This window comes from Ochotona princeps, chromosome 17, assembly GCF_030435755.1.
Source record: "Ochotona princeps isolate mOchPri1 chromosome 17, mOchPri1.hap1, whole genome shotgun sequence".
In the NCBI taxonomy this organism is placed as follows: Eukaryota; Metazoa; Chordata; class Mammalia; order Lagomorpha; family Ochotonidae; genus Ochotona; species Ochotona princeps.
Window position 1 is genome coordinate 12,077,518 of NC_080848.1, and position 27,352 is coordinate 12,104,869.

Consider the following 27,352-nt stretch of genomic DNA (forward strand, 5'->3'; position numbering starts at 1 on the left):
GGTAGACTCGTGTTTGTAAAAACAGAATTTGACTCATACCTCCATCCATTCAAAAATCAAAAAGAAATTGGTTATACTCATAAATATTAAACATGCAATTATACTACTTCTAAAAGAATACACAGGAAAAAAAATTGGGTATAACTTTGTCTAAGGCAAGACTCAAAAAGATGACTCAAATAAGAAAAACTTGGTAATTTAGAATTCATAAAAATTTTAAATTTTCTACTCTTCAAAAGAAACTTAAAAAATCAGTACTATTAATTAAGAGAAATACAAATAGGCTGCAATAATATGAAATTAAATTTCCTTTGGGAATAGCACAGAAATGGGAATACCAGAGTACTGCAATGTGCCATAGCAAACTTTGGGCAAAGACATGAGAGAACTCAGAACAAAATCTTTCAAGCAATTTCAGTGATAATCTGCCTGAGAGATAAGTGTGTATACACCCCCACCCCCCCACACACACAGGTTTTCCTTGACTGAAAGGGAAAAATAAAATTATTTTACCAGAGTCTAACAAATCTGCTGGAAGAGAAATACCCCATTCCAGCCTTCTCCTGCCTTCAATGGCGGAGAGGAAAAATCCCTAACATCAGTCTCCTCTACCCATCCTGGTCAACTCAAGCAAAAAAAGAACAAAACAGAGAAGCACTGGGCAAGTCCACTACAAAGGGACAGGGGTTTCCCAGGAGATTGAGCACAAACCAACAGACAACAGCAGGCTTCCGGTCCCCCAAACCTTCACATCGCATTTGCCTTTCAGGAAAAATGCTACGAGACACGAGGAAAGGCAATAGATACAGTTTGAAGAACAGTTTGAAGAGATAGGGTAAACAGCAGAAACACATTATCAAAGTTGCTGAAAGGTTTTTAAAGTATCAGATATGAATAAAATGTAGGTATGATTAATATGTCAGAGTATTTAATGGGGAAAAAAGCAGAAAATGTGCAAGAGTAGATGAGTAATGTATCCAGAGAGGTGGAAACAACAAGAAAGAATTTTTAAAATGCAAATATCAAAAACAGTTGAACACAAATGAAAACATGCCTTATAAGGGCTCATCAATGGACTGGACGTGGCTGAAGAAAGAATCTTTGCTTCTTAGAATATGTAGATAAAAACATCCAAAGCTGAAATGTGAAAGAAACAAATGCCAAGAACTGTAGGACTAAAAAGTATAAATGAGAACAATGAAAGGAGAAAGAATAAAAACAGATATTAAAGCAATAATGAATGAGAATTTCCCCAAATTACCATTAGTGATCAATAAGCCAGGAAAGTAAGAGTATACCAAGAAGAAGAAACGCCAAAAAACTGTCCCTTGGCATATCAGATTTAAATTTTAGAAAATGAAAGCCAAAGAAAAAATTGAAAAAGAGAAGAAAACTCTGCATTGAGAAGGAATTACATCAGACTTGACTTTGGAACACATACAAGCTAGAAGAAAGCAGGATGAAACATTTAGTATAGGCAGAAAGGGACACCAACCACAGATTCTGTACCCTGTGCTATTCTTCAAAAGTGAAGGAGAAATATGGGCCCAGTGCAGTAGGCCTAGTGGCTAAATCCTCACTTTGCATGCACTGGGATCCCACATGGGTGCAAGTTCGTGTTCCAGCTGCTCCACTTCCCATCCAGCTCCCTGCTTGTGGCGTGGGAAAGCAATGGAACACTCCTATATGGGAGACAAGGAAGAAGCTCCCGGCTCCTGACTTTGGATTGGCTCAGTTCCGGCTGTTGCGGCCACTTGGGGGCAGTGAAACAGTGAGTGGAAGATATTTCTTTCTGTAAATCTGACCTTTTAATCAAAATAAATAAATCTCCAAAAAAAAAAAAAAAATGAAGGAGAAATAAAGACCTTTCCAGAGGAAACAAAACTTGAGGAAGTTTATTTCCATTAGGTATGACACACTAAGAAATACTTATTGCCGTTAGGTATGACAAACTAAGAAATACTAAAAGCATTTTCTCTTCAGAGAAGAGAAAATGATACAGGCATAAAACCTAATACATAAAGAAATAAAGCACTTCTAGGAACTAATATGTGCAGGTAAAAGTTTTCTTCTTATTAACTAATTTAATGTGAAACTCATAATAGCACCAATAATTAGACTGCATGCTTATGTTTGTGGCATTTGTATACATTTACACGTGTGCACATATATACATACACACTTATATATTTAGGTGTATATAAGAAGAATGACTTGAAACAAGGGACTCCAGGAAGGAACTGGGAATATTTTGTTACTGTAACACATCCCTAAGATACCTGAGGCGGTGCAGACTAGTCTCCACTCGTCTACAGGACTTCTTAGTGAAGGATGTCTATAACCAGACAACCAATCCTAAAGATATTACATGTGTGTGTATAAAGGACTGAGTTTATGCTTTCAAATGTTTGCTTATTTATCTTCATCTACTTGAAAGGAAGAGCAACAGAAAGTGAGAGCTAGAGATCAACCTTCCATCTGCTGGTTCAACTGTGAAATTCCTGCAAGAGCTGGGACTGGCCCAAGCCTAAACCACGCTTCATCTAGGTCTTCCATGTGGGTAACAGGGGCCCTTGACACCTTGCAAATAGGATCAGAAGCAAGGTTCCATGTGAGTGTTCTAAGCAGGGCCTGACCTACCAAGCCACATTGCCCATTCAAATGGATTTTTATAAACTGACTTTACGATTCCATTTCTACAAATGTTTACAAAAGGTTTCAGTTACTATTTTAATAGTTTTTCTTGGAGAAGCACAGAGAGGGGGAGAGAAAAATGAGTAAGAATGAATGAATATCAGATTGTATATCAGAAACAAAAGAAGGGACATTACTACAGATCTCATGGACATTAAGTGGGTAATCAAAGACTATTACGAACAACTCTGTACCTATAAATTTGGTAATTTAAAGAAAATGGATGAGTTTACTAAATAAACAGTAGTAGGCCAACTGAAAAGCATGAATTCAATGGAAGTGGTGATATGTTTCCCATTTTACCCTTGGACATCATTTGGTTGAAACCTTGTGTAACTCAGAACTGTCCATGTGTAAGGGTAGGGAATCCTCCTTTTCTCACCCGAAGAGCAGGAAATGTGGTCTTTGTAGGGCTGTGAGACTAGGTGAAATCTAGTAAGGTAAAAAAGTATGACCCAATCATTAAAGCCTGGAAATACACAAGGGTGATGACTCTTAGCACAGATCCGCATTTAACTTGCCTATGTGGCCTATAAAAACTGACAGACAAATCTGAGAGAATGATTGAATTTCTGTAACAATAAGGTTGTAACTCCTACTTATGCTATTGGTTTAGATGTGGTTTTGTTGCTGAAGCAAATCAATATGTCCCTGACATGATTTGCAGCAACTGACCTGACAATAAGACTATCACACAGAAGCACACGAGCTGATTCTCAACCACAAATAATTGACACGAGCAGATGATTCAGATGCTTACCGTTCAAGGTATGATCTCAAGGAGAGTTCTCTGTGACAGTATGACTGACTAAAGGAAAAAACATCAGGCTTTATTTATAGTGGTTTTCATGACATGTAAATGGGGACTGGACTAGTCTCATCTGGGGTGATTTTAAAGTCAGTGGTATAAAAAAAAAATCTCTCAACCACAGAAATTTGAACAGGGTATAAAGTTGTTTGTTTTCTTTTTTAAGGAGAGATCAGAAAGTTACTGCTCTGTACTGATTCATGAACAATGTTAAAATATCTGATTAGATATTCAGATATCTAAAAGGAACAACTTTAAAACTGATGATAAAGAAATCTTGGGATGAGAAATATAGATGCACCTCTTTGAAAAGGCACAAGGCATCAGACAGACTAGGCATCGCTTGAACACCTGCCAAGGAGCCACATCCACAGAGAAGCGGCTGCTTAGTCTAGTAGGGAAGATGGTCTGTGGAGGAGACTGAGACACTTTCTTTGTTCCAATCACAACATTCACCCAATGTTAGTAACAAAAGTGATGGAGTTTATGCACAACCTCAGTAACAAGGGCTGGCACTGTATACAGAGTTACCTGGGAACAGGTGCAGAAATAACCTCCAACTGATGGCATCATTCGAATGATGCCCAGCGACCTCTCTGCTCCTTTCTGGTTTCTAGTGATTTCCCCTTCCTTTCTGGGCAGACCCGGTGGCACCAGGGGTTAGCAGCAGCTTGGGTCATCTCTATCCCCAATCAGCCTGCCGGGGGTTGAGCCCTGCCTCTGCTCTCAATCCAGCTTCCTGTTAATGAAGACTCTGGGAGCCAGAAGGAGGTTCAAGCACTCGGGTCTGTGTCACTCACAAAGGAGATCTAACTCCCGTCTGGCCTGGGCCAGCTCAGCCTTTTTTTTTTTTAAGATTTATTTACTTTTTATTACAAAGTCAGATATACAGAGAGAGGAGGAGAGACAGAGAGGAAGATCTTCCATCTGATGATTCACTCCCCAAGTGAGCCGCAACGGGCTGGTGCGCGCCGATCCAAAGCCAGGAACCAGGAACCTCTTCCGGGTCTCGCACACGGGTACAGGGTCCCAAGGCTTTGGGCCATCCTCGACTGCTTTCCCAGGCCACAAGCAGGGAGCTGGATGGGAAGTGGAGCTACCAGGATTAGAACCGGCGCCCATATGGGATCCTGGCGTGTTCAAGGCAAGGACTTTAGCTGCTAGGCCAGGCCACCGGGCCCGCCAGCTCAGCCTTTTGCAGGCATTTGGAAAGTGAACTATTGGATGGAAGATCTGTCACTTTCTTTCTATTTTTATTACTCTGGACTCCAAACAGATAAAAATAAGTATAAATAAATAAGTAAATAAACAAACAAATAAATAAAACTTTCAGTGCTAAGTGTCCGTGATAAGCACATTTAAATGGGAAGTATTTTGGGTGGTCTTAGTCTGCCCTCTTGTGGGAATCAGTTCTTCAATATTTCATTAGACATAAAATATTAAATCCATATAAAAAAGCCATAAAAATTATTTGTCCTAGGCTTTACTAAGAGATTCCTTCCTCATCGTTTATCCTACTTTATGAAGCTTTGTCAAGATTTATAAAGGTTTTCCGATGTTTTCAGAATTTTTACTAGAAAATGCAGATAATATTTAAATCAAAATCTTTCAAAAAGCATTTCAATCTTCTTTAACCTGTCACACTTTTATTCCTTTTCTAAATATGAATAATTAAGAGGTGACTTCTACAATGCTTCTAGTGTTAATTAGGCCAATTACCACAATACTAAGAATGTTTAATATATTCTGATGCAAAATATGCTTGAGGCTGCCTACTCCAAGAGCTTAAGTTGTTTCTCAATAAATTATTATGAGTCATTTTGGAAATCTGAAACACTCACAGATGAGGAAATGGTATAATAAACTACAGGTTACTTACTCCACAGACCATTATGCAGATTTCCAAAAATTAGAGTTTTAAGTATGTTACTGGAGTGATACAGTCAAGTTGTACTGTTAACTGAAACAGAAAAGGGGAACTTAAACTGCATTATATTTTTAAAAATTTTCCATCTAATGTTTATATGCATGGATAGTCATGCATATACCAGTATAAGCCCAGAGAAAAACATGAAAAAATACTAATGTAATATAAAATATATTATAAAAATATACTCATTACTCTAAAAATAAATATCTTCATTACTCTATCCGAGGAAAGAGGAAGGAGTCTTAACACATTCTTTTTAAATCTCTCCACTGCTTTGTAAAAAGTCATTTTAATTAATAAAATTATAAGACACATTAAAAACACAATACTAAATTATATAAGCATATCCTGATATATCTCTCACATTGCAAGATAAAGAACTTTGCTAATTGCATGGGTGATTTCAAGTTTAAATATATGAAAATGGTATTACAATCAAAGAATAATCCAGTAAGAAGCTAATCTCAACAGCATCTCAGAAATATCAAAACAACTCAAGGAATACCTTCGGAACATTCTCCTCTCCAGCAGGGTTTCTAAGATGACATCAAGTGGAAACCCCCCAACTCTGGGTTACTGATATAGTTTGGCAGATGGGAGTGACACCCCTCCTTCTCCACCCTCAGGTACGGGAGGAAGAAAGGAACACTGGAAGCATTTGTCACACTCACCTTCCCCACTGCGCGACCCTCTCCACTCTGAGCAGATCCTCATCAGTGTACATCCTTGTCAACCATTCAAACATCAAAACTTTTTTTAGAATTAAAAAGAAACTAATTTCAGAAAAAATGTAGGACTAGAAATAAACACGTTGAGAGAATTATGTAAGTTTGGATCATTTTTTTAAAATCAATTTTATTTTTATGTATTTGAAGGACACAGATATCTTCCATCTATTGGTCCACTCATGAAATGACTGATCAGCTAAGGCTGGGCCAAGAAGAAGTCAGGTGCCTAAACTCCGTCCAGGTGTCTCCATGGGTAGCAGATTCCTAAATAATGGAGTGATTACCTGCTGCCTCATACAGTGTGCATTAGCAAAAATCTGAAATTGGGAACCAGGTACTGTGTTGTGAAATATAGTTGTCTTAAATAGAATCTTAGCCACCAGTCAATTCCTTTCCCCTAAATATAAACAGTTAAGACATTACCCCTATAAGAACAAATAGAAAGACTGTAAGTACAAGCTAGGGCCTGGTGCAGTAGCCCAGTGGCTAAAGTCCTCACCGAGGACTTGCATGCACCGGGATCCCATATGGGCACTGATTCTAATCCCTGTTGGAGACCCATAGGAGGCTCCTGGCTCCTGGCTTCAGCGTAGCTTGGGCCATTGCAGCCGCTTGGGGAGTAAAGATCTTCTTCTCTGTCTCTCCTCTCTATATATCTGTATATCTGATTTTACAATAATAATAAAAAAAACTACATGTTAGTAACACAATTAAAATTTTTATGTAGATTAATAGAAAGTTGTGGTCCCAGCACAGTGGCCTAGCAGCTAAAGTCCTTGCCTTGATCGTGCTGGAATCTCATATGGGTGCCTGTTCTAATCCCAGCAGCTCCACTTCCCATCCAGCTCCCTGCTTGTGGCCTGGGAAAGCAGTCGAGGACGGGCCAAAGCCTTGGGACCCTGCACCCGCGTGGGAGACCTGGAGGAAGTCCCTGGTTCCTGGCATCGGATTGGTGTGCACCGGCCATTGCAGTCACCTGGGGAGTGAATCATCAGATAGAAGAAGTTCCTCTCTGTGTCTCCTCTCTGTATATTTGACTTTGCAATAAAAATGAATCTTAAAAAAAACAGCTTATAAAAAATAGAAAGTTGTATTTTGCTACAGAAAAGGATGCTGAGCTCACAGCACTGTTCTGGAATTAAATGAGGACTACGTAGTATCATGTAAGGAATTATAATAAAGACTTTGAAATTTATTCTGAATATGATAAGAAACCATTGGAGAATTCTCCTCAAGTTTGGGGAGATATATGATTCAATTTGTGTTAATAAGAACATTGCAGCTATCAAATAGGCAACAATAAGAAGGGGAACAGAATAAGCCATAATGCTAACTCAAAAGGATACAAATGGGAAAGAAGGAAGTCAAATTATCCTTGTTTGCAGATAATATGATCCCACAAAGCGGAGGAACCAAAAAACTCCACTAAGAGATTACTGGAACCCATGAGAGAGTTTTGCAAAATTGTAGAGTATAAAATCAACACACAAAAATCAATAGCACTTATATAAGACAAATAGTGCCATACCTGAGAAAGAAAATTTAAAAGTTTCATTCACAATAGCTATGACAAATTTAAGTACCTTGGGATAAATTTAACTAAGGTGGTGAAAGATGCCTACAATGAAAATTACAAAGCATTTAGACGAACACACAAACACACAACAGGAAAATACCATATTTTTAAGCATATTCTTAACTGGCAGAAGTAATATCATCAAAATGTCCATACTACCCAAAGCCACTTACAGATTCAATGCAATAATAATCAAAATAAAAAGACATTTTTCTCAGATTTGGAGAAAATGACCTTAAAATTCATATAAAATCATAAAAGTCCCAAGTCACTAAAGCAATCCTAAACAATAAAAATAAAGCTGGAAGAATCACAATACCAGATTTCAAGACATACTACTAGACTGCTGTAATCAAAACAACCTGGTACCTGCATAAAAACACACACAGATGAGTGCAAAAGATTAGAGACCCCAGAAATTAACCATACGTTTACAACCAAGTAAATGTCGATGAATGAGCTAGAATAACTCTTTGAGCAAAGGTCAATTTCTTCAACAAATGATGTCGGGACAAACTGAATATCCGCATGCAGAAGTATAAAACAAGATCACTTCCTTATACCATAAAGCAGGGCACATTATCAGTCAGCATCTACACATATGTAGGGATACCATTTGTTTACAGTTACTGTTTACTCTGAATGGATGGGTTGTCCATTCTGGTTGGCTGATATATGTGGCATATGTATTTACTGACATATAAATAAATATTTATTGCATTTATTATAAATATTATACATATAAATATATACTGATATATGTGGCATAATATTTTAAGTGTCACCCCTCCAGTCAGGCAAAAAAAGAAATATAAGAAAATGGAAGGTCCCTGAATGTATTTGGGTGTTCTGGAAAGAATGAACAAGTAGCAATCTAAAGACTCTGGAATGTAAATAGTGCTAAGCAGAACTTGAAATGAACTCATTCAGTAATAAGTTTTCCTGCTACTTGAGGGATCTGAGAGCAGAAAAACAGGGGGAGAAAGAGAGCTCGCATCCACCAGTTCAACCACCAAATACACACAACGGCCAGAGCTCATCAAGGGCAAGGTCCAAGCCAGGAGTCATGGTTTAAATTCACAGTGTGGGCAGGTACTCAACTATCTGGGTTGTCATGATAAACTGCTTCCCAAGACATGCATTAGCAAGAATGCTGGATGCTGGAATGGAGCCAGGCCACAAATTCAGGTATTTTGTGTTTTTACTTTTATTTTTAAGATTTATTGATTTTATTGGAAAGGCAGATGTACAGAGAGGAGGAGAGACTGAGAGGAAGATCTTTCATCCGATGATTCACTTCCCAGGTGACTGCAATGGCCGGTGCTGTGCCAATCCGAAGTCAGGAGCCAGGATTCTTCCCGGGTCTCCCACGCGGGTGCAGGGTCCCAAGGCTTTGGGCCATCCTTGACTGCTTTCCCAGGCCACAAGCAGGGAGCTGGATGGGAAGTGGAGCTGCCGGGATTAGAACCGGTGCCCATATGAGATCCCAGCGTGTTCAAGGTGAGGACCTTAACCATTATGCTATCACATCGGGCCCAGATTCACGTATTTTGATACAAGATGTGGGATTCACAATTCACATCTTAACTATGAGACAAAATGCCCATTCCTCTTATTGTCTTTTATGTCCTCCAAATATTCAATCTAATTCCAAATTCTAGAACCAGACATCAGGAACAAAGAAAAAGAGATACAAGTGAAGTCTTATCTCTGATGAGAAAGTAGAAATGGCGGGTCGCTGTATGAGACTGAGAAATTAGAGCAAAACCCTGGCTTTCTCTCCTTTTGCCTTTCTCATCTAGTGCAGCCCTCAGGCAAGTCCATCACACACCTGGTACACAAATCTGAGGGAGGAGAATCCTCTCTGACCAGGAGAAACAGTCAAATCCAAACTGACATTCTGAAATTTCCATATTCCTCTCCCAATAACTGAGACAGTAAGAGAATCAACAAGAATACCAAAGACTTGAAACACCTTTACATAACTCGAATGGGCTGACATTTATAGAGTCTTCTATCCTAATGGCACATAATACACATTCTTTTGAAATACACACAGAACATTTATTAAGACAGTCTATTTCCTGGGCCATAAAATAAAATTATTCAATCCATAAAATGTGTGCTTCTTCACTATGATGAAACTAAACGATCTGTCGACAACAGAAAGCTATCTGGAAAACTTTCAAATGTTTAGGAACTACATCAATGCATTTCTAAATAACATATGGGTCAAAGAAGACATCCAAAGGGTATTGTGCATTAAATGACAGTGCCAGCATCCAGCATTTTGACATGGCACGTTGAGCCCATGCCTGCAACACTGACACCCCATATGAGCACAGATTCGAGCTTCCGTCTCTGAGCAGCTCTCCCTGCTAATGAGCCTGGGAAAGTAGCCGAACACAGTCCAAGTGCTTGGGCCCTACACGCCAAGCAGGAGATTCAGATAAAGACCCTGCCCCTTAGCTTCAGCAGCTCCAGCTGTTGTAAACACCTGGGGAGTGAGGCAGCGGATAGAAGATCTGTCTCTATTTCTATCTGTGTGTTGCTCTGCTTGTTACTTTGCCTTTCAAAAATATATAAATACATACATCTTCAAATAAAATGAAAATGCTACTTGCCAAAATGTAACAAACATAGCTAAAGTGGTAGAAGGGAATGTATATAATTAAATTTCCACATTGGAAAAGAATGTTAGCAATGACCTTCACTTCTACCTTAGGAAACTATAAAAGAAAATGAAAATCAAAAGAAGAAAGGAAATGCTATATAATAAAGAAGAAACCAACTGCACTGCAAAATAGGGAGACACTAAATACAGAAGACAAAATTGATTCTTGTGATCTCTCTAGACACAATGATTAGAATAAAAAGAAAGAAAAACCCAAATTACCAACATCAGGAATGAGAGAGGTGACATCACTACAAAATCTACATATATTAAATCACTCAAGAAGTGTGTAATTTATAGTTGCATAGCGATGATTTTTAAAAAAATATTTATTTATTTATTTGAAAGGGACAGTTAGAGAAACAGAGAAAAAGACAATATGATTCTTGCATCCACTGGCTCACTCCCCACATGGTGGCAAAGGTCAGCACTATTCCAGCTGAAGCCACAAGTGTACAACTCCACCTGGGTCTCCCATCTGTGCAGGGGTCCAAAGAATTGGGTCAGCTTCTAGTGCTTTTCCAGGGGCATTAACAGGAAACAGATTAAAAATAGAGCAGTCAAGAATCAAACTGATGCTCATACATGATGCTAGAATCATGCCATCCCCTGAATTTGTTTTAAAACTTCATAACAAAAAAAGTTCCAGGTCCACATGGCTTTCTGAGAAACTGTAGCCAATAGTTAAGGATGAAGCAGTGTCAATTCTACACAAAATGCTTTCAGAAATTGGAAAGAAGGAAATGGTTTTCAACTTAAAATGCGCTTTGTAAGACTAGCATCAGTCTAACTGTAAAACCGGACAAAGACATCATACAACACAAGAAAAATAATGGTCAATAACCCATGTGAGCACAGATGTAAAAGTAACCTAAATTCTCAGCAAATCCATCAATCATATAAATCAGGCCACAGCCCAGATTTGCTTCCTCTGTTCCTGAGCGCTGAGCTTTCCTACCATATTGTTCCAAACAAATAATGAAGCATCTGTAGCATGCACTTCACCAAACCGACAGGCTTTCTACTGGAGGATGTCGGCTATTCTGGACTCTTCTGAGGGGTCAGGGCTTCTGACATCTCCACGCTGTAATTCTGAGCTTTCCTTTACTCATTAGTTTACATATTATCAATCAACCCTCAGCCTTTAGTTATCTGAAACTTCTCTGAAGAGGACTCACTGTATCAAGTTTGCCTCAATCTCATTTTACTCTTTCAGAGAAGAGCTCTACCCTACCTTTTCTTGTCTTTTTGCTTTAATGACTCTCCTATTACCTACAACACATTATTTCCTTTTATTTCACTTTCTTATTTTGCTAGATCATAGTTTCCAAAAGATTCCTAAGGGCACAGTCAGGCAGATTAATTTTGAGAACATGTGTGTTATGTGACTGGTGTTGTGGTACACGGGGCTAGGACACTGGCACACTGGCATTCCATATGAGCACTGGTCTATGTCCCAGATAATCTACCTCCAGTCCAGCTTCATGCTAACATGCCTGGGAAGGCAGCAGCATATAGACTCAAATGCTCTGATACCTGCAACCCATGTAGGAAACCTGCACAGGAAATTGGTCCTGGTTTCAACCTCGCTCACCCCCATTCACTGTGCCATTTGCGGAATGAAGCAGCTGATACTCTCACACACACACATACATACATACATACATATATATATATGTATATAATATTCATTCTCTCTTTGTGTGTATGTGTTTATAACTCCTTAACTCTGATATTCAAATAAAATAAATATTTTTTCAAAAGATTTTTGCATGGCCTAAAATGTTTTGTTTTGTTATATTTAATCAATAGTTTCAGCATCATTTAGTAGAATTCTAAGGTTGAAATTATTTTCTTTTTTTAATTTTTGGTGTTTTTTTCAGATGTATTTCGTTATTTGAAAGAATGAAAAACAGACAGAGGGAAACATCTTCCATCTATTGGTGTACTCCCCAAATGGCTAAAACATCCATGACAGGGACAGGTCAAAGCCAGGAGCCAGGGGCTTCTTCCAAGTCTTCTAAATGGGTGGCACAGGCCCAATCACTTTGGCCATGTTCCATTGCTTTTGCCAGGCCATTAGCAAGAAGCTGCGTCACAGTGTAACAGTGGTGACTGGAACAGCATCCGCACAGGATGTCAGCATTCTGTGTGACTGTTTTCCTTGCTCTGCCACAACACTGAACCCTATTTTCCTTTAGAATCTGATGATGTATTATTTTTCATTTGGTTTCCAGGACTACCACTGGGACATCCAAAGATGACTGTTTTTTTGTTATTTTTATGTATAACAAGGTATTCTTTCCTGCCTGGCAGCCTGTTTGGCCCCACTGATTTGAATTTCACCATCACGTGCCTTCGTTGGTGTCTATTTTCATCTACTGTACTGAATACTCAGTGCGTCTTTACAATCAAGATTACTTTGGGAAAGTTTCCTGGAATCATTTATTGATTTCATAACCATTTTCCCTCCTCTTTTTTTTTATAATTAACATTACTATTTGGTTACTGAAATTCTTGTATTGGTACTATAAGTTTCTTCACACTCTTCATATATTTTCTCTATTTTTTTTCTCCTTTTGCTCTATTTTTTCAAGGATTTTTTCAATATTAATTTCAAGCACATTCATGGTTCTCTTATTTATAAGAATTTCAATGTCTAAGAGCAATCTTAAAAATCATAATATAAATCTTCTATAGTATCTCTGTACTTCACGGTTGCACCGTTTAATTTCTACCTATCACAATTAGGTTTCTTCAAATACACAGCAGCTGTTAGCTAGCTGTTCAGAGTTTAACAAGAACAGAGGACTAAAAAGGCTGCTGGGAGCTCTGATATGTGCAATAATGTAACTAAACAGTTTATTAAAGGATCTCTAAGGACTACATTTCCTTAATTTCCTGTGTAGTTGGACTGTCCGGAAAAAAAATTTCCAAACTCCTGTCTGGAATATAAAGGTCTAACTGCCAGCATGTCGTGAGCCAAAAGGGAAAAAGATAGGAGAAAAATATCTGGGATGCAGTTCTATTGTTAACCTAGCAATTATTGTCCCAAATATACTTGGTATCTCCCAATTTAGAGAGTTTCTACTCTCCCCTCTCCAAACAACAGATTTTGGGTTTTTGTCAGAGTTGGTGGTGCAGCTGACTGGGTTATCCAGTTGAAGATGGATTTCCAGGAATTAAATGCTTCCTCAACTGACTTCCAACTAGTGCTTCTTTGGGTATCTTGAGGAAAAATTGGTTTATTTTGCTGATTTCCTCCACTACTGAGTTTAGATTTAAGTTTCCAATTATCTATATGTCTTCTAATTTCTAAAATTATGCTGATGCTGCTTGATTTTTCATATTTTTCTTTAAATGACAATATAGTGCAAGTGAAATCTCGAAGGAAGCTCACTACTCTTACGGTCAACTGACTCTGATAATGGATGACATAATTCCTGGACAGTTTGAACTGAGATCAGATTATTGTACTCTGGATCACAGAAATCACTGTTTTTTGCTATTTGAAGTTTAGTTCTTGTCAATAAAGTTAATATTTTAGCTGAATATAATCAAAGCAAATCAATAAATATTTTCAAATATCTGTATCTGTGAGATTCAATACAATTTAATATAGTTAACTATAATTGATGTAATTTTTGTACTAATTTCTACTAATTTTGCCTTTAAGTTTCATTTACATGATCTTATTTTGCCTTAATATTTCGTTATATCAAAATATATTCACAGGTAAAGGAAGAATGGAAAAATTCATTAAGTAGTAATATATGTTCCATAAAATTCTACAGAAAATTGCATAGTTCTAATATTTAAAGAGAGCAAAGGTGGAGAAAAAAATTGAATGAATATGGAGTAAATTAACCTAAACCTTTTACAAGATCAACATTGCATTTGCAAATTTAAGCCTTATTTTACTTGTGGTTGAAGGATGCCTGAAAATTAAACTCAGTAAATGATCACTTAATGTCACTTCAATAAAATTTTGACAAAGAAATTGTACAGTATGTTCATCAGTTTGGGTCCTATATTCTTATTCTCTTAGTGACCAACTCACTCGCTCAATACTTACTTAGCAGTTATGACATTCCAAGTACTTATTCTTGGCAACAAGAATACAGAAATGAACAAAACAGACAAAATACTGTGCTATTACAGGACACTTGCTGTAGTTTAAGCAGGAAAATAAGTACAAGGTCATAAACACCATGAATAAAAAGCAGATGGGGTGGGTATCATGCAATTTTGAGTAAGTTAGTTATGGAAGGCCTTCTGAATATTTCATTGGCTCTGAATATATTTTTCCTAGTTCTGAAGTTATCATTTCAAGAACTTAATCAAACATGACATAAATCTTCATAAATAATGGTAATGAAATAAAATAAATCAAATAGAAGATAGAAATAAGTTTAAAAATCCTAAAATATAGTGATTATAAACAAAACACTTTTTTCTAGAACTAAGATGAACTCAAAAAGCCAGTAGATTATATCCCAACAAATGGTATTGCTGAAAATCTATTTTGATTACATTTTAAACGTGATATTCAGACATATAACCAGCATACATGCTTCAATATTATTTAAACCTTAATGTTATTTCTCAAATGACATGAGATCATTTTTAACCTTCTTACAACTCAAATAATAAATCAAACTTTCAGAGCGTCATTTAGGTCCTAAACAAGAAGCCAGAATATCTAGCCTAGACTCAACAAAAACCTCAGTCTCTAGAAAAATTTACCTTGCCCAGAGCGACTTTGGCGAGAATCTACACTTGACTGTCTTCGATCCGGTGGTTCCTCGCTCCCTCCATCTGCATAAAATTGAAGAGTGTAAGGAAAAAGATGAGATTGATGTGAGAATGTCTCTGGCATCATCTACATCTTAAAACTGATATTTTTATCATGTGTTTTCATTTAGTTATCATCTGGATTATTAAAATATTTCAGATTTTCTTCATATAAATCAGTGTTCCTTATGGGGATGGTCTGTATTTACTTCTTTGATTTAAAGAGTGAAGGTGTTATACTCACTGGGTGGGACACAACAGTCACTCCTCACTGGGGTATTGAAGATTTCTCTGCACACCCCTCCTAAAACTGTTCACTGAAACTGTTGGCATATGTCTTGTTAGAGTTATAGAGTTAGACTACCCAAAAAACAGCCAGGTTCAGCAAAATCATGCTTCAATGCTATGAACTGCTAAAGACTAAAATTAAAATAGACATGAGACAGCTGAATAGTAATCTATAGCCATTTTAAGGTGTATAGAACCCGGTTGTATATAAACCAACAATTGAAATGTCAATGAAGAAGTCACAGGATGTGGTTCAGAACTTGCATTCTTGCTTTTTCTTTTTTTTTTTTTTTTAACACATTGGTTACTCAATACTATGTCAATTAATTCCATAACATTATAAATTGTTACCGATGTTATGTCGGGGCTTTTAATTGATCAGCATGATACTCTGCCGGCTCTACCTTCAGACCAGAGATGGTCTCCCCAAGAAGCCGTTGAACTTATCTGGACAATAAGATGCTGGACCTTATGCTTGGTAAATGCTTGCAATAAAGGCAATAAAGAATCTCAACTGAATTTGAACTGTGGTAATGCAACAAGGTGGAGGAATCTACCATGGGGAGAGGGTTTGGGGAGGGGTGGGGGAATCCCACTGCCTATAAATCTGTGCCACATAATGCAATGCAATCAATAAAAAGAAAAAAAAAGAGTGAAGGTGTTTTTCCTCACCACAACACATATAGTTTGCTTTGCATGTTATGAGATAATGCTATACAACCCCAAAGTTCACTCACAAAATTTCAGCTTACAATTAATGTCTAACTGAATTATACTTGCTTATTTGCTTAGGGCACATTAAATAATCACAGGATTATATGTTATATTACTAACAAATTTAGATTTACATTTCTTGTGAGATAAAAATCAATAAACTTTTGAGATTAAAATCAATCTTAAATTTGATTTTGAAAAATTAGATGCAAAAAATCCATTTCATTATGAGTATAATCTTTAATTTTTTAAAACATAAGCAAGAATATACTCCTTTATGCAATTTAAGAAAAGCTATAACAATTCGAATTTACATAAATAATTTCCTCAATATAATTACATGGAAAGAAGTTATCTATAAAAAATAAATCAAAACAGACACAAAAAAAGAAATTAATTGAGAATATAAAACATACCTAAGGCAACCATTATGATTCAACCAAGTTGAGGTTCTAATGCAGCAGTCTTAATGCCTATTAATTTACCACTTTAATCAAGTTTAAAAGCCATCAAAGCATCAACAATTTCATTTACTCTTTCTCTCACACAACTACTTGTCTTGTTTTTAATTTGATAAGGAAAAGAATTAGTAGCTGCACTGAGGTTTAACAAACATTAGTATTAAAAAAAACCAGATTATTTCTATTTATTTGAAAGGCAGAGAGACAGAGGGAGAGACAGACAGCAATCTTTTTTCAACTGTTGGCTCATTCTCCAATGCTCACAACAGCTGGCTGGACCAGGCTGAAGCCAGAATCTGGGAACTCAATTCTGGTGTCCCACATGGGCAGGAGAGACCCAAGCACTTGGGCCATCGCTTGTTGCCTCCCAGGTACACAACAGAAGGGCTGCTGCAACAGCAAGCAGAGCCAGGGTCTAACTACGTACTCCGATACGAGATGTGGGTGCCCAAGCAGCGTCTGAACTGCCTGCTGAAAGCAGCACCGCCCTTAACTGACGAGAATTAACATCGTTGTCATCCATTTATGTGAATACTTACTCTGTCATAGAGCTCATAAATTAGCATGTATTGTTTTTTAAACACAAAGCCAATTCTTAAATTCATTATTGATAAAGCTATGTTTGGTATACGCTTGCAATGGGGGAATCTCAACTGAACTTGAGCTGTGGTTATGCAACTAGGTGGAGGAATCCACCATGGTGGGAGGGTTTGGTGAGGGGTGGGGAGAACCCAAGTATCTATGTAATTGTGTCACATAATACAATGTAATTACTGAAGTTAAATAATAAACAATTAAAAAAAAAAAGCTTACGTTTAAATAAATGTATTGCATGTCATATTAGCAATCACTAAATCCTGTGCATCACTACCATACAGTCTTATTCTGCAGAGGGCTGTTAAGTCTGCAAATGTAACAACGTTTAGCCAATCAACATCAGGCACACACTGACAGTATAAAACGGCAAACAAATTGTCAGGAAATATTCATATCCATGAACGTAGTGTGACCATCACAGTGCAACAAAACTCCATGAATTTGATTATTTGTCTTCATGTAACTTACCATTTTACCATACAGATAACTATCTGTATGGTTGCTATATTTTTGTTCCAGTGTAAAATGCTTTTAAAATACAAATCAATTTAACTATAATTTCATTCTGCTACTACTAGATAGGTTATTATAAATAAAACATACTTGGGGATACTGAAAAAACAAGATACCACTTGAAATGAAATAAGATATTCTCCTTTGACATAATGGAAAAAAATGAAGAGAAAATGATGAATCAGTGATTCATCTATGTGGGAATCAAAGTTTAAAATCTTTATTTCCTTTTACTTAAAGGAACTGCACATGGTTATAATTCTTCTGAAATAGGCCTCAATTTCTAGTGAGCAATTCTGTAAGTTATATAGATTTTTTAAAATATAAGTTTAAGTATTTTACTAGGCCAACTCGAACTTGTTAAGTTTTTAAACTCAAATTATTTCACTTGGTTCTCTTGTGAATCAATAAGCAATATGTCCTAAACTCTTACTGCTTCTTCTTTCCAAGAAACATTGGACATTTGTACAACCTGGTGACCTAGATTTGGTAGTAAGAAATGGTTTTCTAACCCTTAATCTAAGGGCAGATTATTTAGAAAGCTAATAAAGGTGATCTCTGTGTGAAGGAATGACTTGAATGACGTGACTAGGAAGACGATGCAGAAGAAAGCACGGTTCTACAAATGAAGCCTAGCCCACTGCAGGGGCTGTGTAAAGTTCAATGGCAGCAAGAGCTGGAGAGCTCTTTTCTTGGCTCTTCCCAGGTGATCTTTTGGGTACTGAAATACAGGAGTTCTCCAAACCACCCCGAAGAATGAAAGGCCCCACTGCTTAATTACACATTAGCTCTCAATCTTCTCTGTAACCGAGAGAAGCATCTGTGAGAAAACTCAAAGTAAACAATACGTTGTGGAAGGCTCCCTGCCCCTAAGTAAAGCTTTATAGTTAAGGGGATCAAAACTACAATTTTAGGCTCATTAACTCCACATACAGTAAACTATGAAATCATACATACATATATTTATGTAATAAATACAAAGGATATAATTTAGTTCCTGCCATAAATAAACCATTGTTGAAAGCCTGAGTATAAAAATCACATTGTAGTAGCACTTCCTATTTTCATAAAAAAAAAAATAGTATTTCTGCAGTGTAAATTTGATACTCAGGTTTAAAACCAAAATTCAGTCTTGAATATTAAAATCTACTTATAAACACTTCTTGGATCATTATTTTCACAGACATTCCATTAGCATAAATAAATATTAGCAGGCCATCAAGACTTCTGCTGGTTACTCATGTCCAAACGCACAATGAAAACAACAAAATAAAGATGTCAACAGAACAAAAGTCTGTAAGTATATAACAGTCCTCTTCAGGTGACCTGCTCCTCTTGACTCAACTTCTAGTTTGTAAGAAGTTACATGAATAAAAGATGACGAGCCTGGCAATCCTCAGGGAGGCATCACAAAATTGCTGGAAGTGATATGGAACAATACATTCACAAAAGAAGCACAAATGGAATAAACTTCTTACGTCTTCTTGGCATTATGTTTCTAGATTTTAAGATTATTTGGGAATATATGTAGACATACACTCACGTATGTACAAACACACACACACAAAAATGACACGTGAGCATAATAAAGACCTGGGTTTTAGTTCTTTACCTTTCAATCTTAACTGGGTTTCTCAGTCTCTGCATTCTATTAAAAAGCTAAGATCCTAAAAGAAGATCTTCCTCTGAAGGTTACTGTGAGATGCAAACATGCTATCACATGTGATAACACTTTGTAAGCTTTTCCAAATTTCAACCAAAAGCAAATGGCGAATTGCTGGGAATGTCTGGAAAAAGCTTTGGTTGTAAGCATGGAGAGTGTGCTATACACATCTAGCAGAGAAGGATGTCGCTAACTACTCTAGAATTCACAGGACAATACCTCCTGACAAAGAATTAGTTGGCACAAAATGTAAATAATGTCAGTAATTGAGTAACCTTGCTCTGTATGGTCACAATATAAATTTTCATGATAATCATAATTACACATATTTATTTTATTGTGAATTTTTAAAGTAGATTCAACTAGAAGCATACGGGGCACAGATGTAGTAACTATCAATCTTTTACAAAACTTGAAATTTTCCATATTTGCATCAATTTGTTTTAAAGAAATAAAACGCTACCAGTAAAGAGTGATTATCCTGCTGCACATCCTCCTTTCTTCACCCCTCAACAAAGTCACCAGTGTCCCAGGTTAATACATATATATATTTTTTAAAGATTTTGTTGTTATTGGAAAGCCGGATATACAGAGAAGAGGAAAGACAGAGAGGAAGATCTTCCATCCGATGATTCACTCCCCAAGTGAGCTGCAACGGGCCGGTACGCGCCAATCCGATGCCGGGACCAGGAACCTCTTCCGGGTCTCCCACGCGGGTGCAGTGTCCCAATGCATTGGGCCGTCCTCGACTGCTTTCCCAGGCCACAAGCAGGGAGCTGGATGGGAAGTGGAGCTGCTGGGATTAGAACCGGCGCCCATATGGGATCCCGGGGCTTTCAAGGCAAGGACTTTAGCCGCTAGGCCATGCCGCTGGGCCCCCCAGGTTAATATTTTATGTAGAACATCACAGCTATGTTTTTATACTCCTGTGTTACAAAAATATGCTTCCATAAATGTTTACATTATATAAGTAATACTATTCATATCACTCAGCAACATGCAATTTTTCCCAAAAGTTATGTTTTGAAATTTATCTGTATGGATACATATATTTCTATGCAATTGATTTTTAACACTGCAAGGTATCCCACTGTATGAATATATCACAATTTATCTGTTCTCATACTAATAGAAATAGAGGTAGTTTCCAAGTTTATAAATGTACTTCAATGAATCCTGCAAGGAGCCATTTCCACATGTTCGGTCTCAATGTATACAAGCTCCTTGCACAGATGTTCAATTTTACCAAGTGACAGAATATAAAAACTTTATAGTAAGTGGTGTTCGTGTGTTCTTATTTCCATTCTATTTTCTATTTTTGGCACATTCTTCTGAATCCCTGCAATTTATGGTCATTGGAATTGCTTATTCCGTAATTTTTTGCAGGTTATGTTCAAGATTTTTCTTTTTCATCTTAAATTTTTATCAGATTGATCAATTAGTAGCTATGTGAATTTGTTTACATTCATCCTGTTCAGGGTTCAGTGAACTGCTTCAATTTGTAAATGTGTATCTTTTGTAAATTTGACATGTTTGACCATTATTTACTCAAATGTAACTTTAACACTCCAATTTTACTTATTTTCAATTACAACTCCAATAGCATAAATGTTATACTTCTTGTTAGTGTTTATAGATCCTCCAGGTTCTGTTTTTGCACCCATCTTTTCGTTTCTGTTGTTCAGACTTAGTAATTTTCATTATTTTCTCTTTACCTTCACCCACTCTCCCCTTCTGTTATGGTTGGACACAGTGTGCTTCTTGTCTGAGACCTTGGGAGACAGCAGTGATGAGTCAAGGGACCGAGCCCTTGCCATCCATGTTGGGAGATTTGTTTTGGGTTCCCTGCTCCTCGCTTTTGCTTCAGCCTGGCCCCAACTGTTGAGGACACTGAGGAGTGAACTAATAGACAGGGGCTTGTTCCATCTGTCTCTCTGCTTCCCAAATAAGCTAATATTAATGCTTTTAAAACGTTTTGTTTCATCTAATTGAAAGGCAGAAAAACAGAAAGAGGGAGAAAGATGTCAACATCTTCCATATGCTGGTTTACTCCCAAATGCCTGCAAGATTCAGGTCAGGACCAGGCAAAAGCCTGGAGCCTAGAAATCCTACTAGGTATCCCACATGGATGGAACGGGCTCAGGTAGCTGAGCCGTCATCTGCTGCCACCTAGGATGCACTGGCATGAAGCTGGATCAAAAGCGGAGCAGCCAGGACTTCACCTGACACTTGCTTAGGAGTGTGGGTGCCACAAGTGGTACTGCTACACCACAACAGCAATAAATAAATAAATACATAAATAATAAACTCAAATAAATAAATGAAGAAAAATTAAAAATCTTTGTCATATAATTTTAAAATCTTAATTGTCTTGGTGTTGGTGTCTATTAATTATCCTCTGTCTGGCAACTTGATATTTTATAGCTAATACCTGTCAATTCCTCACGTAATTTTATGACAACATTTTTGTAATTTCTGATTGTATCTGAAAATTATGAAAACATTACCCTTTCAGTTATAATATTCTAAGTCTCAGGGCTAGTGTGATGGCATATCATGCTAACTCTCTGCTTGTGCCACCAGGATCCCATATGGATAGTGTTTTATGTCCCAGCAGCTCCACTTCTATCCAGCTCCCTGCTTGCGGCCTGGGAAAGCAGCAGAGGATGGCCAAAAGCCTTGGGCCCCTGCACCCATTTGGGAGACACAGAAGAAGCTCCCATATCCTGACTTTGGACCCATCTAGCTCTGGCCACTGAGGGCATTTGGGGAGGGAATCAGCAATGGAAAATCTCAATCTTTCTCTAACTCAAGTTAAAAAGAAGAGGAAAAACATTAAAAAATAAGAAAGATCCCAAGTCTTCTTTAATCTTATAGATCTCAGCTTCATTTTTCAGCCTCTCTTCAGCACTACTCACTTCAGTACTGCCTGTGTGCCTCCCAGCAGTCAGGCTGGGTCCTTGGCAGTGCTCTATTTGGTAAGTTCTAACAGCCTTTTCTGTGATAATTAGGGCCAGATCCACATCAGCGAAGCAAGGAGTTCAAAAAAACTTCACAGGCTTGTTTTTCAGAGGTTCCCGCTCTTTCCAGTCTCTTGAGAGTCCTTTTTTTCTCCAGCAGTCTGGCAAATCTGCTTTACTATGTGTCACATAACACATTCATGTCTAAGGCTCATGGGGGGAACTCGGAGAAAGAAAGAAGAAAAAAATAATAATCCAAACGAGTTGGTGCTACAATTCTCTCTCTGTGCCTCTCAATACATTAAAAATTAAAATCTAATTTTTTGTTCCAGGAGACATGAAGACACATGCATGTCTGCTGGTTCACTCAACAACTGCCCGCGATGACCGTGGCCCTACGAGCCTTCCCTTGCCGTCCCCAAAGGTCTGGAGTCGGAGCCAGCACATGAAACTCGGATGTTCTAACAGCTGTCCAAGTACCTGCCTCCTAAGAAATTTTTTTAACTTATCATTTGCATCTTTTTTTTCTAACATATGTTTTTTCCTCTCAGTACAGTGATGAACAGTAGAAATGATAACTATATCCTCTTGTTTGTAAGCACAGTGGTAACTAACGATGTCTAACATGTATATCAAATGGTACAATGCTGCTTCTATTTTCTAGTTTGCAAGAGAATTTATTAAATCATAAATGACTATTTTGCTTCCTAGGTTTATAATTTGTGTACTTTAAATACTCATTTGTTACTTTTATTTATTTTAAAGGCAGAGAAAGGTAGGGGTGGGGAGAGAAAAAGACAAAGAGATTTTATCCTCTGGTTGTCTCCTCAAATGCTAACAAGAACCAGGGCTGAGGCAGATAGAAGTCAGGGGCCTGGAGCAGGTGTTACAGTGCTTACAATCTCCTTCTAATGTCGCAGAATGTGGAGTCCTGTAGGAAAGTACTTGGCAACAGCGTATCACACCACAACTCTCCAGAACTTCATTCGTTTATTTTCAACCTCTCACTTCTTTTTCTAAATAAAAAATATGCTATTTTTATTTGCGAGGCAGAAAAACAAAAATAATAGTACAAACAGAACTCTTATTTGTGGGTTCATTCTCCAAATGACCGCATGGCCAGCACTGGGCCAAAGCCAAATCAGGAGCCAATGTTACAGGCCTTCCACAGCAGAGGTGGGAACCCAATCACTTAAGCCATCATGCAGGGCCTGCAGTGGCAGGACTATGGCGTCAGGAGTAGAGTCGCGGATCAAACAAAGCAGGCTGATGTGGAAGTGGGCATCTTAATGGTTAAGTTAACTGCCTGTCCAGGATTTGTATAAACCCATCTGCCTGCATAAATTCCAGGTCTCCCAAAGCAATTCCTGAGGCTCCAAATAAAGTCCTTTTATTGTGACACCTCCTGAGTGTAACTGGGTCCACAAGAGGCACAGAATTTCTAAATAACAAGGCCAGTACACCTGTACTTTGGGCAAGGCATCTGCACAGCTCCCACCCTCAAAGATGGCACAGAACTCTCCCCAGCCGCACCCCGCACTCTATGCCAGGTGGCCCTCTGGGTAGCTCTAGGCTCCAGACCAACCCCAGTGCCAAGTTAGCCCTATGGCCCCCAAGCTTAGAGTCCATTAGTTTTTTCTGACTCAAAATGTGTCACAAGAGATAAAAAAAGTCATCATGCAACAACAAATCAATCAATTCACTAAGAGGATTTAACAGTTACATACACACACATAATTCTATAAGTACACATAATTCTTAGGTAACATATACAAAATGTGTGAGCTGCATATGTGTATATGTATATTCAACATTGCAGCACCTAAATATATAATACAAATATTAACTTACTAATGGAAGAAACAGACAGCAATACAATAGTGACATGGGCTTCAATACTGCACTTTCCACAATAGAAAGATCCAGGTAGAGAAGCAACAAGCAGCAGCAGATTCTAACACTACAGAACAAGTGGACTTAAAAGACATACACAGAACATTCCCTCCAATACCAGGAAAATTGACATTCAAGAGCATATGGAACACTCCCCAGGATACATCATCTCATCACCTCTTTTCAACATGTTACTAGAAATCCTTACCAAAGCAATCAGGCAAGAAAAAGCAACAAAAGGTACCTACGAAAACAGGAAACGAGAAGAGAAATATCTGCAGATGCTGTGATCTTATATATAGAAAATCCTAAAGACCCCACAAACAGAAGGAATGCATCCAGTGGCATTTCAGCTTATAAACACCACACACACACACACACACACACACACACACACACACAGCTCTATATAGTAAAATTGAACCACACAAAAAAGACAAGACTCCCAAAGAAACAAAACGCTGAGTGACAATGTAATCATGCAGGTTAAAAGATCCTGCTCTAAAAACTACCAAACACTGGCAAAATAAATTGAAGAAAGCACAAGTAAATGAAAACAGAACTCAATCTTACAGATTAGAATTGTTAAAATACCCATAATACAAAAGCAATCTTCAGGGTAAATGGAATCAGTAATAGAATTTCAATGATATTTTCAGGATAAATTGAAAAATAATTCTAAAATTCATATAGAACCATGAAAGGCACCAGATAACAAAATGGAGCAAAGAATAAAGCTGAAAGCATTATACCACCTAATTTCAAGATACTCAACAAAGTTATAGTAATCAAAATATGTAAGAGCTGGGCCCGGCAGCGTGGCCTAGCGGCTAAAGTCCTTGCCTTGAAAGCCCCGGGATCCCATATGGGCACCGGTTCTAATCCCAGCAGCTCCACTTCCCATCCAGCTCCCTGCTTGTGGCCTGGGAAAGCAGTTGAGGACGGCCCAATGCATTGGGACCCTGCACCTGCGTGGGAGACCCGAAAAGGTTCCAGGTTCCTGGCATCGGATCGGTGCGCACTGGCCCGTTGCGGCTTACTTGGGGAGTGAATCATCGGACGGAAGATCTTCCTCTCTGTCTCTCCTCCTCCTCTGTGTATATCTGGCTGTAATAAAATGAATAAATCTTTAAAAAAATATGTAAGAGCTATAGTAATCAAAATGGCCTAAAAAGGACATATAGACCAATTGATCCTAACATAAAGACAAGGAAAGAACTCATGCATTTACTGTCAGCTGATCTTTGACAAAGATGCTAAAAACACACAATGAGGACCAGGACAGTTGGCTTTCATGTGGAAATGACGAAATTAGATTCTTTGCTATGTACATATTGCTATATATATCATATATATCTATATATGTCTATCTATACAACTAATTAAATTCAACATGGATGAAAAACTTGAACATTATACATGAAACCATAAAACCACTAACAGAAAACCTTAAGGAAAAGTTTTCCTAAAATTGTTTCAGTTCATGATTAAATCACTCTAAAAGCATAGGCAGCAAAAGAGTCAAATGGACTGGATCACACCACAAAACTTCTGCAGAGCAAAAGTAATACTAAGTGAAGACAGCCTATAAAATAAAATAAAATAATAAATCATACATGAGGTTAATAACCATATTATATATGTATATGTATAATAAAATATATAAGGAACACAACATAAGAACACAAATTACCCCAATTTAAAAAATGGCCAAAGAACTTGAATAAACATTTCTTCAAAGAAAACATATAAAGGGTCAACAGGTATATGTAAAAATGTTAAAAATCACTAATCATCAGGAAAATACAAATGAGAAAATACAATGAGAAAAAAATACAATGAGAAATTCTCTCATATGTATTAGAATGGCTATAGTTAATACGTAAACAAATTAAGTGTTGATAAAAATGTAGAGAATAGGGTACTATTGTTGGGAAGGTAAATTATTATAGCTATTATGAAAAACAGCAACAAGTTTTTTTCAAAAATTAAAAAAGTACCATAGGATCCAACTTTGTGACACACTTACAAAGGAAGTGAAATCAGTGTGTCAGAGAGATGTGCTTCTATGCTTGATGCAGTACCACTCACAACAGCTTAGCTAAGTGCCCACTGAACAGAAAAAAATGGATAAATAAAATGGTATGTGTCATGGAAGATATGGCAGCCCACTGAGCCCTTCAGGGGACATCTGCACCATCCCAGAGGAAGGAGGAAAGAACAAACCGGACAACTACTCCAGACAAATGATGACGGCAAATACCTGGGAGAATGAAGACTCTGAGGTCAACTGTCCATCAAAGGACATTGAAAGGGTTTCCTCATTCTTGGATCGGTGAGATTGACATTTCAGAACTACTGAAACCACCTAGGCAGAACCCTCAGAGTATGTGCCACCCTGGGACCCTGGCTTGATATCGAGCAGCCGTTCTCCACCCCTGGGTTCTGGAGCAGCTGGGAGGCTGGGTATGGCTTCTCCAGTTCCTTCCCTCACCTCCCACAGCTGCCTCCTCCCCTCAAAACAAGGAGAAACAGAAAATGTGGAAACAATCATCACACCCATTTTCCCCTAACCCCTGATCCATCCCACTCTTGACAACTATGTTAACATCATCTAAAATTAAAAATAATTAAAAAAAAATAGTATGTGTGGGGGGAGAGAGGGAGACAGAGACAGGAAGGCAGAGAATGAGTATATAAGATATAATACTTTTAAACTAACAAAATGGGAGAAATTCTTTGCACACTACACAACCGGTAGGGAACTAATATTCAGAGCTTCAGAGACTCAAAGCAAAACAAACAATCCTGTGAAGAAATGAATAAAGGAGGTAAACATTTTCTAGAAGAACAAATTCAAATGGCTAACAGACATGATAACAATGCTCAGGCTCCCTAGCTTTCAGGGAAATATAAACGAAACTGGATTGAGGTTCCACCTAACTTCAGTGAGACTGATCTACATTCAAAACTCCACTAACAAAACCTGCTGGCGTGAATGTGGGGAGAAAGGTACCCTCCTTCACTGTTGGTGAGAGGTGTAGGGTCGTACAACCACT

General features: G+C 37.7%; 1 protein-coding gene across 5 annotated transcripts in view; it reads right to left on the reverse strand.

Annotated features, from left to right (window-relative positions):
- The window catches only part of TANC2 (tetratricopeptide repeat, ankyrin repeat and coiled-coil containing 2), a 305,743-nt gene that overhangs the window by 199,360 nt on the left and 79,031 nt on the right, over window positions 1-27,352 (reverse strand). For all 5 annotated transcript variants that reach the window (XM_058675310.1, XM_058675313.1, XM_058675311.1 and 2 more), the window contains exon 3: window positions 15,157-15,228. In XM_058675310.1, the coding sequence (XP_058531293.1) occupies window positions 15,157-15,228 (72 nt within the window). The remainder of the gene's footprint in view (window positions 1-15,156; window positions 15,229-27,352) is intronic.